Source organism: Talpa occidentalis, unplaced genomic scaffold (genome assembly GCF_014898055.3).
Source record: "Talpa occidentalis isolate TD23 unplaced genomic scaffold, MPIMG_talOcc4v2.1 talOcc4.14, whole genome shotgun sequence".
NCBI lineage: Eukaryota > Metazoa > Chordata > Mammalia > Eulipotyphla > Talpidae > Talpa > Talpa occidentalis.
In genome coordinates this window covers 2,110,705-2,124,362 of record NW_023601433.1, presented here as the reverse complement: position 1 = coordinate 2,124,362, position 13,658 = coordinate 2,110,705, and the positions used below count along the sequence as shown (strand labels likewise).

Genomic DNA, 13,658 nt, shown 5'->3' with positions numbered 1-13,658 from the left:
CTTAGCTCCACGGACCCGGCTGGACCCAGACCCGCCTCCCCTGCCCTGTCTGCCTCGCCCCTTGTGCCCGCCTGCAGGGGCCAGAGGGCAGACTGGGGCAGCTTCTGCCAGTGGCCACACACAGCCTGCAGGCAGCGGCCCCGGGCCCTGTGTCCCTCTCCTGCGCCCCCTGCTCTCCCCGGAGAGTCCAGGGCAACAGCGGAGTTGAAGCTCAGGCTGGGGCTGGGCTGGGCTGCAGCAAGGGCCTTGGGCGGGGCGGGGCGGGGGCCCACGAGGGGGGTGGCGGCGGCAGCTGGTGCGTGTGCCAGTCTGTGTTTTACAGCGTCCCCCGCCTTCCCGTTTTTTGGTCATTAAAAAACACCTTTCATTACATACACAGAAACGGAAACTGGTCAATTTTATGGAGAAAAGTTTCATCCCAAGGTGGGAGCTTGGTCTCCTGGACTCGCTGTCCTGTTCCCCGGGGCTCGCTGTTTCTGTCCTGTTTCTCCTGTAAACTGGGGTTTTCCCGCGTGGGTTTCTGTTTCTCAGGCCAGGCAGGGGTGGGCTTCGACGTGTCGGAGTTCGCTGCTTCTGAGTCTCAGGGGTTCTCTCGGGCAATGTTTTCTCAACCAAACGAAACGGCGTGTTCGCGAGGCCCCGCACTGGAGCACCCCGTGCTGGTGCCGGCGGAGGGTGAAACCTCGTGGCCCAGAAGACCTGCGGGAGGTGGGCGCCCCGTGAGCCCTGGCCAGTCGGCCGGCTGCTGGCGCTGGCCAGGGGGACCTGGGCCCGGAGGCCACGTCCCTGGCCTGTGGGGAGGTGGGCGGTGGCAGGCGGCGCCCAGCCCGGCCCCTCAGGGAACTGCCGCAGGAAGCAATGTGGTTTAATTCTTTCATCCGTGAGTTCACACATTGGTGCCACTGACCACAGAGACGACACCGCCCGAGTCTGCTCTGGCCGGGGCTGCGGAGCCGCGTGCACCGGAGGGGCTGCCTGGCCGTGGCGCTTGGGGATGCCACGTCCCGAGGAGCCAAGGAGCCCCCCCACCCCGTAGCCCCAGCATGTGGCCAGCTGAGGCCAGGAAGGACGCCCTCCGCCTGCAACGTCTTTACAGGCTTGAGGCCAAGATGACTTGTTTGAGGCAAAAAATTCGCAAAATGAGAACTTTGCTGCATCATTGTTACGTGGTGCTTGAATGTCTTTGGAGTTATTCCTCAAACATCACTGGTCTCCCGAGGGAGCCGGGTGGGCCCCTGGCCTGGGGAGGGCCCGGTGGCGGGGGCGTCCTGCGGGCCAGGAGGTGGCGGAGGCCCTGGGGGACCCGGGCCGTCCATCCAGGTGCGGCGAGGAGACGGCCGAGGAAGTCGGGCCTTTCCCTGTTGCTGGGACTAGCTCTCGCCTCGATAGCTCTGTAAAACCACGTGCCGGAAATACATCCTGATGAAAGCCACGGCGGTCGGGCCTGGCTCGCCAGGTGTGGGGTGACCGAGCGTAACCGGCAGAGCCATGCCAGCCTCGCGCACCTGCCTGGCTCTGTCGGGTGAACCTTGGCCCCTTCTCAGCTCAGCCGGGCTCCCTCAGGCGGCTCCCGAGGTCACATAGGACATTCAGGTGCAGGGGCCGCTGGGCCGCTTGAGCCCACTCGGGGTCCCTGGGGCGGCCAGGGGCTCAGGGAGGCTGTCGGTGCTCCAGACCAGGGAGAAGAAAGGGTGTTTGCGCTTAACCACACTCGAACTGCTGGTTTCTAGCAACAATTTTATTGTTACACTTAACGAACTTTCAGAAACCGCCAAGCTGGAGTCGCTGTTGAGATGGCGAGGACAGCCCGAGGCTCTCGGGGACACAGGACAGACACACGGACGCAGAGCGGCAGGGCCCAGGCGGGCGGGTGGACGCGACGGGCTCTCGGCCCGGAGGGGCACGGAGCGAGCCAGGGAGCGGCAGGCTGAGCGGGACGCCTCTCGTTGACGCCCACGGACGTACGAGTAGACGCCACCAGAGCAGGCGGCGGACACGATGGAAGCAGCATTTGTGGTGTGTGTCTGGCAAAAAAAATTCCAGAATATGTAATTTATATAAATAATTTAAAAAGACAAATATCTAATAGAAAACTGGCCAAAGCATGAAGGGGCCCCTGGGAGGGGCACGCCCAGGAGCTGGAGCCCCAGAGCGGCCTGAGGTGGGGAGGCCGGTGTGAGGCCGGCAGCGGCTACAGAGAGCTGGGCAGGACCGTGTCCGCCACAGTGGGTGTGCGGGGCTCCCGGGGCGGCACCGAGCAGGCCCTCGCTCCCAAGTGCCCATCACAGAAGGACGCCCGGGCCTTCACCCGACACACGGATGGCGTGTCCCGGCCGGTGGACAGAGGCCGGCCAGCTTCCCGGGCAGGGCCAGGAGGCAGAGGCCGCCCGCAGCCGCGTTCCCGTCTGCTCTGCGCGGCGCGGCGCACGGCGGCTGCTGGGGGTGCGGTGCGCCCCGCCTGGCCCGGCACTGCTCTGCAGGCTCCCAGGGACAGGAGGAGCCGGCGCTGGAACGTTGCGTGTGTGGACCTGCGTGCTGACGCCACCCACGGCCCGGCCAGGACTCGCTCATAGACTGACCTCACAGCCCAGCGCAGACGCAGCCTCTCGGCGAGAGCTCACGCTCTTCGGTCTTTGTTGCCTCTGGAGAGGCACGTGGCAGCTTCGAGCCGACGGCGGCCCTCGGCAGCCACCGGGAAAGCGAGCTAACACCGTCCTTAGGTGTTGGTTTCACACAGCGTGGGTCAAGCACCAAGGGCCGGCCCAGCCCACACCTGCCCGCCGGGGCAGAGGGAGCCTCGCCCTCCTCATCCGTGTGCGTGTCTCGGCCTCCGCGCCCCGCTGTGCTGATGTCTCCGCGGCCACGGGCTTCGTGCCACCGCAGCTCCGGCTGTGAGCAAGGGGGCGGCCTGCTCCCGGTGGGCTGTGCAGACCCGGCCGCCCGCGGGCAGCCGGGGCCGGGAGGCCTGAGGCTCAAGCCCTGGGCTGACGCGCTCGCGACAGGAGCCTGCCCCTGGCTGACGTGAGGCCCAAGGAGGGTGAGAAGTGTCTGAAGCCTGAGCCGGAGACTGTTTTGCTGTTCTGCCAGGTTTTCTCAGAGCAGGTCGAGGTGAAATGATCCTGATGCCACCAGCTGAGGGTGTCTGGTTTCAAGAGAGCCCCTTAAAGGACACCCGCCTACTTAGGCTTAAATGCGGGCGGGACGGAGGGGGTAGCAGTGGTGGTCCAGGCTCAGGCACAGGGTCGCACGCTGTGTGTGGAGAATGGGGGCAGGGCGAGGTGGCAGGTGTGGGGAGGGCACGCTTGCCCCCAGAGCCACAGCAAGAGGCAGGTGTGCAGGCAGCAAGGCAGGTGCCGCCTTCCCTGCTGCCCGTGCCTGCTCTGTACCCCTCTGCGCATGGTAGGGGCGCGGCAAACGCCAGGGTCCAGGAGAGAAGGCCCTGGCTCGGGCCCGTGGGAGAGGGCTCCCCAGCAAGCGCCACCTCCGAAGCTCAGGCCACGCCAGAAGCCCCCACCTGCCCCTAACTCAGGCCATCGGCAGAAGCGGACCCTGGGGGGAGCCCGGCAGCCCCCCAAGCTGCGTGTCACTGGCCGTGGAGCTCACTGGCCGTGGAGCAACAAGACTCCTCAGACTCTGGCCCCAGATGTGACAAAGGCTCGGCATCGACCCCCAGGCTTGGCCACAGGTAAGGGCAGTGGCAGGGCTGGTCTGACCATCCCCACCTGGCAAGTGGGGGCCAGGGGCCTCCCAGCTTCTGGCCCGGGGTCAGGGCATCCCGCCTCAGGGTGGTGGAGAGACAGGGCGAGCGCTGGGACCTCTGGGGGGAGGGGCCAGAGGGCAGCTCTGAGGGTACGACTGAGCCCCCCTTGAGGGAGGAAACCACCTGCTTTGCCTGCTGATGGGAGGCCCCGGGGCGGGGGCGGGGCTCAGACAGGGCACAGGACCCAGAGCTGACCTGGGGAGCCCGTCAGGTCTAGGCCCGGCCCCTCCCAGGCCCCTGGGGACAGCAAGCACCCCCAGCACCGCCCTCAGCCCACACGGGTCCTCAGCTCTCCATCCACGGCCAGCGGGCCAGCCATGGGGATGAAAGTGCAGGACGCACACAACCGACAGACACAAGCTCCAGCAGCGCCATCTGCCGCTGCTTGGCAGGCTGGGAGGAGGGGGGCTGCGCCCCTATTGCTTTAAAAACTGAGGTGCTCCCCAGAAACCTTTCCTGCGGGAAGGTATGCTGTGAGCCGAGGCCCGCGGCGCCTGTACCAGGCACCAGAGTCGTGCGGAGCCAGAGCCACCCAGCCGCTGCGGGCACGTCCCGGTGGGGCTGCCCACGGGGGAACACGGCCTCTGCCACATCTGGACAGACCTTGTAGCAGATCAACGGTTGACGGAGGCTGTTTCCCTATTTTTTGCGCTGCTGAGAGGCCAGGTGTGGGGAGCTGGGCGCCCGCAGGCTCCAGCCAGAGGCCGGGCTGCCCGGCGCCCCTCAAGGCACAAGTTGCAGACGCTCCGCCTGTGAGCACCGAGGCCCCGCCGAGCCAGCACGTAGGAGGGTCTCCCCACAGAGCGCACTGAGGGCGCAGGACCTGCCCCCAGGCTGGAGGGGAGTCCAGGTCCCTCGCACCCGCACCCCCACCTGGCCCCGCCACTGCACTCGCGGCCCACCAGGCTCCTGCCCTAAGGTCTGGCCGTTTTCTCTGTGGGGAGCCGGGGGCTGGGGGGCCGGGTGCTCCTGGGACTCCACCGCCACCGGGCCGCGCACGGGGCTCAGGACTTCATGGTGCAGATGGGCACGACGATGACCAGGATGACCGTGCAGGCAGCCGCCGCCACCAGGGCCGCCATCTTGCAGACCCTGGCGCGCCGGAACTCGGCCTCCTTGCGCTTGAGCAGCGAGTCGTAGCCGGGCGCGTAGGCGTCCTCCACCCAGTACTCCAGGTTGTTGGGGTTTAAAGATTCCGGCGACTGGAAGCGAAGGGGAGAAGTGAGAAGTGCGGCCCAGGAGCCGGCGGGGCCCCCGGTGGCCGCCCGCGCCCCGCAGACCAGCCCCCCCACGAGGAGATTTACAGCGAGTGGGAGAGCTCCGGGCCTGCTGGCCCCGGGCCGGGGCTCCGGGCTCCCTCATCTAGAGGAGCAGCCGGGACCGGGCCACCTGCTGTCCAGACACAGCTAGGACCCCCAAGGCCAGAGCGCGGCAATTCCAGGCAGGTTCCAGCTCGGGCACAAACAGTCCCACCCTGGAGGTTTTCTTGGGCCGCTTGGCGCTCTCGGTGCACCCAGGACACAGGTCCACCCCCCCCAATCACAGCCTCCCACCCTCCGGTTGGTGGTTCTGGCGCTGACCCCTGTCTGGCCGGCCAGCTCTGCCCCAGGAGAGCCTCCTGGGTGCCCCCAGGGCGGCCCCACCCCGTTGCCGTCCTGGGAGCTCCCTGCAGCTCGCAGGTCTCAGGGGCTGCCTGCAGGGACTCCACTGCCGGCAGGTGGCCACCCGTCACTGAGGGCCAGCACAGGGGCCTCAGGCTGTGGCTGGGCCGCCATGCCCAGCCTCCCTCTGTGTCTGCACCACCCAGAACCCGAGAAGGAGCTCACATCTTCCAAGGACTGAGACACCAGAGAACAACAGTGGCTTGTGACAGGCGAGAGTGACAGGACACGCAACCTCAGTGTCCAGATGATGTGTGGTCAGCACACAGCCGGCCCGTCCGGCAGGCACCTGCTGCCGATCTCCTGGGACAGGCGGGCGAGGCTAGTCACCACGGGGCCCGCACAGGCAATCACCCCGTTCCAGGGGGCCACTCAGCATCCCAGGTCAGGGGGGCCCTTCTCACGGAGGCGGCTCAGGGGCACACCCAGGGACAGTCAGCCGCGTCCAGCTGCCTGGACAGCAAAAGAGGTTGTGTCCCCACAGGCGGGGCCGGCAGTGCGAGGGTCCTGCTACCCCCAAACCTGTGTGGAGCGCCCCCTCCAGCTCTGCTGCCCCTCAGGGCCCAGCACTGGACGGCCACCCTGGCCACCATGCCCTCGTGGCCAGAGACGGGCAGTCGGCTCGGGAGGGAATGAGCAGGGGCTAGTGTGGCCACCTGCCTGCTCAGGCCCTGTGCCGGGGCTTCATGCCTGTGGAGTCCGAGGTGCCTGCACATGAGAAGTGACCGTGGCCCTGGCAGGTGCTGCCTGGAGAGGAGGTTCCAGGCCCTCCCTGCAGCTGGCTCTCCGGCGCACTCTCTGGGCAGAGGCCTGGGCGCCCGTGGCTGTGAGGGAGGGACACCAGCAGGCACGTGGCCCTGCGGGCCCAAGGCCACCGCCCAGTGCCCCCAGCACTCACCCCAGCTTGGCGAGGGAGGAGGCGGCAGCTCCCAGGGTGGGCCAGGGCCGAAGGGGCAGAAGGGAGACTGCATTCAAGCGGAGACTCTGGGCCAGGGAGCAGCCCCACTCACAGTGCCCCCCTGCCCACCCTGGGCAGCTGCAGCCCGGAGTCCAGGGCGGGAGCCGAGGGCGCCAAGGGGAGCTGTGGGGCCCGGCCGGCCACTCACCTGCAGGTCCATGGGGGGCAGCTTGCCCTTGTCGCCGGCGTTCCGGGCGTGCTCTTCAGCAGTCCAGGGGGGCTGGCCTCGCTTCACCTCGGCCAGCTCGGTTAGCCGCATGTCTGTGTACAGGGGGCTACTCTTGAGGTGCGCCTTCAGCGGGGTGGGGTGCGGCTGCGGGCTGAACACCTGCTCCACCAGGAAGCCGTCCCGGGGTGGCCGGGGCGGCCGGAGCTGCCTGCCTACCTGCGGGGGACAGAGCGTCCAGGGGAGCGGGAGCTGACCGCCCCACTGGGCCTGCGCCCAGGGCCCGCCAGGTCCACAAACAAGTGGACAGTCTGCCTGGCGGGGACGGCCTTCTTCAGGGAGAGCTGGGAAGTGGCCCCGGGCAAGTCAGGGCTGAGCAGGCAGCTTCAGGGACAGCGCAGGGGCTCGGGGAGCTGGGGAGGCTCTGAGATACGGCAGGGAGACCCGGGAGGGCCGGCGAGGGCGGTCGGTGTTAAGGCTAAACTGTGGGGCTCATTGGAACAGTAAATGTCAGGGGAGCTTGGACGGGGCGTACAGAGATAAACTCTGAGCTAAGAGCCGGGAAACCGGCCGTCTGCCGCGGGGTGAGGCCACCGGAAGAGCCAGTCACAAAAAGGAAGATGCGATTTTAGAGGAACGGGGGGAAAAGGCTTAAACACCCCGAGACAGGCCACGACGGCTTCCTCGCGCCTCCCGAGCACAGCGCCCCCAGCATCCTGCCTCTTCCTTGAAATAAACTTTTCCTTATTTTCTTAAAGTTCGCGCATCTCTGCTCACTCATCGACAGCGTCTGCCAATTCCTTTCCACGGCTTCGTGGGACAAGAACCTGTGGTGGTTCAAGGGCTAATGGACAGGGCACAGCGGCGGCGTGAGGACGAGACCCCAATTCCGCCCATGCCCCGAGGCCTCTCCGGCCCTCCCCCGGCTGCCCTGGGGCCTCAGGCCCAAAAGGAAACCGCAGCCTCTCACCCCTCGCGGAGGCCGTCCTTACAGCTGCCGGAGAGCAGCGGCCTTGAGCCAGCCCCGCGGTCAGCCGGGAGCTGGCCACGGGAAGGAAGGGGCCCCCAGAGCCAGCACCTCGGGCCGCTGCCTCCTGGCCCGGCCCCCGCGTCCGGGCCTTGCCGCTGCTTCGGCCTGTGCTCCCTGTCCCGACTTACTTGCTCCCCCGGCGCCCAAGGGACCCGCAGCTCCCGACCCGCGAGGCTCGGGTGTGGGCCCGGGGCCCGACAGACCAGCCGCGTCTGGGCAGGCTGGAGAGTCAGCGCCAGGGCCCCGCCCGCACCCCTCAGCAGGAGGCGGCCCGAGGGCGGACCCTGCCGGAGCCCCTGAGGGTGGGGGCAGCACAGACCCCAGGGGAGTCCCCAGCCGGCCCTGCCCCTCCCCGCCCTTCCCTGCCCCTCCCTGCCGCCAAACCAGCCCCCAAGCCGCAGCCAGTCGGGCAGCAGCCAGGCAGGGATGGCCGCCCAGCGCCGTGGAGAGCAGCCCCCGCCTCACCGCCCCGGGACCCCGGAAGGCAGCGCCTGGGGACCCACCGGCTCCCCGAAGTCCCGTGACACAGACCCTGGCCGCTGCCCTCCCCATGGCCCCGTGCAGGGACGGGCCGCGTGTCCTGGGGAAGCGGCTCCGGGGAAGCCCGACTTCCTCCGCCGGGTGTCCTGGTCGTGGAGGGGGGGGCCCCCGGGCTCTGGACCCCAACTGGTTACCAGCCTTCAAGCTCCGGGTGAGGGGGGAAGAGGCAGAAAGACACGGCCCCGGCCCCGCCAGCAGCCAGAGCTGGGTCAGACCTGGCCCTCGGGCCGGCCCTGTGTCCTGCTGCCCTGGCCGCCCTGAGCTCCCAAGATTGGGCCCCAGCGGCTCTGCAGGGAAGAGGCCCCTGCTGAGCTGGGTGCTGGCCCAGAAGGTGCCTGGTGGCACAGGGGTCAGCCTCAGCTCTGTGGAGCTGTCCGCAGCCTCTGCAGCACGAGTTCCATGCCCGGCCAGGGAGCTACCCACAGGGCACAGCAGACCCCTCCTGTCTCCCCGCTGCTCCCCTCAGCATGGATTTCAGTAGATTCACCTGCTCTGCTCCCCACTCTGTCTCTGGTGAATCCTCTCACCCCCCCACCCCTGGCCTGTACCCCAGTTCTTGCATGCATGAATAAATCTTTAAAAAAAAATAAGGGGGGGCCAGTGGGAGGCAGGCACAAAGGCTGCAAAAGCCCCTCCCCAGCGGCACGGCCCCAGCTGCAGGACGGGCACAGCAGGCCCTGCTTCCCCCCAACGCAGGCCCTGGGCCCCACACAGAGGCCTCCCAGAAGCCCTCGGCCAGGCCTCCGCATGCCTCTGCGGGCAGGTGGCGGGCAGCACGGCCCACACCGCTCCACGGGACGTCCCCACAGGGAACAAGGCCCAGTCAGGGCACCCAGCCCCGCACTGACCTGCCGCGGCAGCCTCCAGGGTGTGTGCAATGCGTGTACCCGGGGGCCTGGGTGGGCATGGCGGTGGGGTGGGGGTGGGGCCAGCTGGCGATGGCCAAGGGCTGGATGTGCAGCCGTGGGTGTGTCGCGGGGCCGCAGCAGGTGGTGGACGCAGCCTCGGCAGGGGCAGCGGGGGGGGGGGGGGCGGACGGGGAGGAGGGGAGCCTGGCAGACACGGGGCTGCTGGGGGAGGCACCCGGGGCCGCGGGGTCCTGGCCTCCTGCAGGGTCAAGAGCCTGCGCCCGCAGGGCCTGGGAGGGGGACAGCTGCAGCGGGGAAGGGGGCGCCGCGGGGGCTTGGGCTGGAGGCACCAGGCAAAGGGGGCAGCCCTGCCGGCAGCCGCAGCACTCGGGGCTGAGCTGGTGTGCGAGGCGGGGAGGGCCTCTCCGGGCTGACCCTGTTGAGGGGTGGCAGGAGGAGCCAGCCTGGGGAGCAGCCACATCCTGCGGGCTGTGGTTTGGGGGGACAGCTGCCACAGGGCAGTGGTCAGCCCAGGGGGCAAGACCATACTCCGGGAGGGACACGGGGGCCGGGGCTGGGAGGACGCCCCCGAGGGGCCACCCCGAGCTGGGCTAGGAGGGAGCACTCGTCCTCCCTGAGCCCAGGGCTGCTGCTGAGAGGCAGAGGAGCTCCCAGCAGGAGCTGCAGTCGTGGGCGCTGCGCCAGGCCCCTGAGCTCACTGCCGGCCGTGCTGTGGGCCCCAGGAGCAGGACCCTGCTGGCCGGTGTGCGGGAGACACGGGACACCTGTGTTCAGGCCACGGGGCACCCACCTCGGGCGTGGGACCTGGGCCTCGGGGCAGCACCTCCCACCCCCTGCGGGATGCCTGCCAGGGGCGGGGGGCAGGAGGGCGGCTGCGGCCCCGGACAGCGGCACAGGGAGCCCCAAGTTACCTCCTTGGACTTGCGCGGCCAGTCCTTGCCCTCCCTGGGGGCTCTGCCCTGGGCCTCCTCTCCAGGGCCCTCGCGGCCAGCGTGGGGGGCACTGCGCCAGCCCCGGGGTGGGCGGCAGCTGCCGGCGCCTCTGCATGTGGGGGTGCTGCTGGCCTCGGCCAGGGCCCTGGGGCAGGGGCGGCCGGACAGGCCCCGCTTCAGGGCCTCGCCGTGGAGGCTCCCACTGGCATCCGAGCAGCACCAGTCCCCGCTGCTGTCCGGCGCGGGCCCACGGGCGGCACTGCAAGCCCGGAACCCGCTTGGGGAGACACTTTCGTCCGACGGGGCCTCGCTGGTCAGGGAGTCCAGGTCCGTCTGCACACTGGCCTTCTCGGGCCGCTGCAGCCTCTGGTCCAGACTGCTCAGTCTGCCCAGGACCCGGGACAGCTCATCGCGGACCCCCGAGAGCGACTCCAGCTTCCGCTCCACCTCGCCGACCCTGAGCAGCAGCCTGCACACGCTGGTCCGCAGCTCCTCCTCCGGCCGCCGGCCCTCGCTCCCCCTGCCGCCGGGGGGGCCGCTGCGGGCGCGCGCGGGGCTGCCCTCGGGAGAGCTGTCGCAGTCGGAGCGGGGCAGCTGCGACAAGGACGCGGTGCTGTTGCAGCAGGAGGACGGGCCCGGCCCGGTGGAGCCGCCCACGCTCACCTCGTCCAGGAACCGGAAGATGTCGCTGATGTCCTCGCTGGCCGCCTCCGAGCCGCCGGCCGACCGCCTCCCGCCCGGCCCGGCCTGGCCCAGGGCGCGCGGGTCGCGGCCCTCCTGGGGCTCCGGCGCGCGCTGCTCGGTCTGGGTGCCCACGCTGCTGGTGTCCGAGCCGGCCTGCCCGCCCGCGCCGCCCGCGCTCCTGGCCCTGAGCGTCCGTGCCGGCTCCCGCGCCTGCAGGTCCACGGGCGGCGACAGCGCCCTGGACTTATGCCCATTTGCTTCTGCAACGTAGCCACCTGGGAGGGCGGGCGGCGGCTCCCCAGGGCCCAGGTAAGCGGGGCACCTCTCCGCAGCTGGGGCCCCAGGGGCCTGGCGGCTGGGGCTTGGGAACCGCAGCCTCTCCTCTGAGGGGCTCCTGGCAAGAAAGGACCGTTCAAAGTCAGGGGCTTCTTCAGTGTTGAGGCTCCAGCTCTTGGCCGGCCAGGGGGTCTGCCTGCCTGGCCTCCCCAGGCAGCGCCTGGCCTCCTGGGCCCCAGGGCCGGGCGCGGGCCCAAAGTAGGTGGAGGCCTGCAGGTCGCCCAGGCTCTCGTGCTTCGCCCGCCTCGGATCCGGGGAGCAGGCGGGATGCAGGGCCGCGCCGTGAGGGGGCATCTCAAAGCTGTGGTTGAAGAAGGGGACCTTGTGTGAGTCCTTCCGAGCCCGGGGGTCCCCCCGGGTGGCCTCTGCCTTGCCAGCGGGGCCAGCCCCCCCAGGGGACGCTGGCAGCAGGCCGCGGAAGTCCTCTCTGAAGACGTCCCTCTTCTGGACACAGGGCTGGGCCGGGAAGGGCTCGTGGCCGGGGAGGAGGGCCTCCCTGGGGGCCCGGGCCTGCTCGGGCAAGGGCTCGCTCTCCAGGCGCGTGGGGAAGCAGGTCCGCTGCATCTCACAGGACGGGGGGCCGGCCGCGCTGTAGGGGCCAGCGCCTGCAGCCGGTCCAGCGAGGCTGCGCGGCCCTGGGGCTCCAGCAGGAAGCTGGGCGGGGAGGCGGGCTCGAATCGCGGGCAGTCCTGGCCTCGCGCGGCCGGCTGAGCGGGGCAGCCCCGGCTGAAGGGCCGCTCGCCCAGCCCGCAGCCCGGGGCCTCGCAGCGCCCAGCTGGCCGGCAGGAGGGGCAGGCGGCCTCCCGCTGGGAGCCTCGCTGCCGGCCCGCGGGCGGCCTCTCTGTGGTGGCGCCGCCGCTCATCTGGATCAGGTTGAGCATGGTCACGATGTCAGCCGCCACCATGATCTTCTGGGACTGCTGGTCACCGGCGGCGCCCTTCGCCTTGTCCTTGAAGAGCGAGGCGGGGAAGTGCGGGTCCAGACAGGCCGTGTAGAACAGGGCTCGCCGCAGCCGGCCCAGCTGCGCCAGGTCCAGGCGGGCGCACAGCGTGCGGCACAGGTCCTGGCAGGACGCCGCGTCGGGCTTGCTGTCCAGCTCCTCCAGAATCCTCACCAGGAAGAGGGACGAGTCCCGGCCGGCCTCCATGGCGCAGGACCAAGGCGGCACCCCGGCCGCCTGGACACCTCGTCAGCTCTGGCGGGGGGCAAAAGAAAACAGTGGGTTTCGGGTCAAGCGGGAGGAGAGTGCAGCGCTTCACCTTTACCGGCTGCAGCTGCCTCAGGCCTTGCCACGTGGGCGCCACGACGCTCTCCAGGCAGACCCTGAGGAGTGCCCGGTCTCTGCAGGAGGCGCCGCGGGCACAAGAGGCCAGGGCATCCCTCCCGCCAGACCGCGGGGCTGGAGACCTCACACCCCGGCCGGGAGAGCACGGCTCCACACGCGGCCTGAGTGCTCGTGGCCTCCTGAGAGAGGACACCCAGGGGCAGGCTGTGCGTGGGGGCGCCCAGGAGCCCAGGAGGCACTGGGGCACTGGCTCGCCTGCAGCGGCCCCTCCATGGGACAGCAGGTGCTGGGGCAGACGCCCAGAGGCCGACACCTGCTGGCAGCGGCGCCAGGCTGCCTTTTCTGCTTTTAAAATAAATGCATCGATTTAAAAGGAACACAAAGGGCTTCCCCGGGTGGCGCAGCCGCTGCCCACAGCCTCTGCAGCGCCGGTTCGTTCCCCGGCCCCGGCGAGGGTCCCACAAAAAAAATAAATAAATAAAAATAAAAAATAATAAAAGGAACACAAAATATACAGAGTAGGAAAGCAAGTTCCCACCAGACCTGTCAAATAGGAAGCCAGGAGGAAAGTTTCCTGCGCGAGACTCCAGACCCGCGGGCAGCAGCTGAGACGGGCAGGGCCGCCCCTCTGGGCTGGGCCGAGTGTGTGTGTGTGTGTGTGTGTGTGTGTGTGTGTGTGTGTCGTGGCCAAGCCCGGGAGGGCAGAATGTTGCTCCAACGCGGGCTCCCGGCGCCAGAGAGGGTACAGCTCTCGGGGGAGCCGTGATTTTGTGTGTTTTGTTGGGAAACAAGGACTTTCTCCACTCTCTGCACCTGATTCTGTCACAGTTCGTTCACACCGGGAGTCCACCTGTGCACACGCATGGCCGGCCCCCCTACAGCATGCGGTCGGGGCCCCAGTCACACACTCCTTTCCAGACGTGAGCAGCATGGACGTGGTCCTGTCCGTGTGGAGCACCGCTGTCACCCACAGAGGAGGCAAAGGAGGTCCCTCGCGTCAGCTGGGGGTGCAGCGGCCCCTGGAGCCCCTGGAGCCTCAGGCCTGCCGTCTGCCTTCCAGGCCCCGCCACATCTGCAGGTGTTGGCCCGAGGGTGGGGAGGGGGAGCAGGGCTAAGACCCCGTGGTGTCCAGAGCTGGAAAGCCACGTCGCCTTTGCCTGCAGCCTCGGCCGCGACAAGAGGCGCTACACACGTCACCTCCGCGTGAGCGCACCACGGACAGGGACACCTTTGTCTCTGCGTGTCCCTGCCACGCACACGTCCGCACCTCGCGCCTCGGAAACGCAGAGGTGCTGCGGTCTCCTCTCCCCAGTAACGGACGTTTATTTTCAGTCCCAGGTCTGCAGAAACCTTGCAGACACGCGAGAAAAACAGCTTCTATTTTCCAGACATTTAGGGTTTTCCCTCCAGGCTCCAGGAACTGAGGAAACCTCTAC

At 68.9% G+C, this 13,658-nt stretch overlaps 1 protein-coding gene across 1 annotated transcript; it reads right to left on the bottom strand.

Annotated features, from left to right (window-relative positions):
• Window positions 1-2,963: 2,963 nt before the first annotated feature.
• Window positions 2,964-12,149, bottom strand: MINAR1 (membrane integral NOTCH2 associated receptor 1). The gene is given in 4 exon segments (XM_037509984.2): window positions 2,964-4,962; window positions 6,528-6,764; window positions 9,896-11,535; window positions 11,538-12,149. Coding segments are annotated over 4 exon segments (2,622 nt in total). The 5' UTR covers window positions 12,085-12,149; the 3' UTR covers window positions 2,964-4,764.
• Window positions 12,150-13,658: the final 1,509 nt, after the last annotated feature.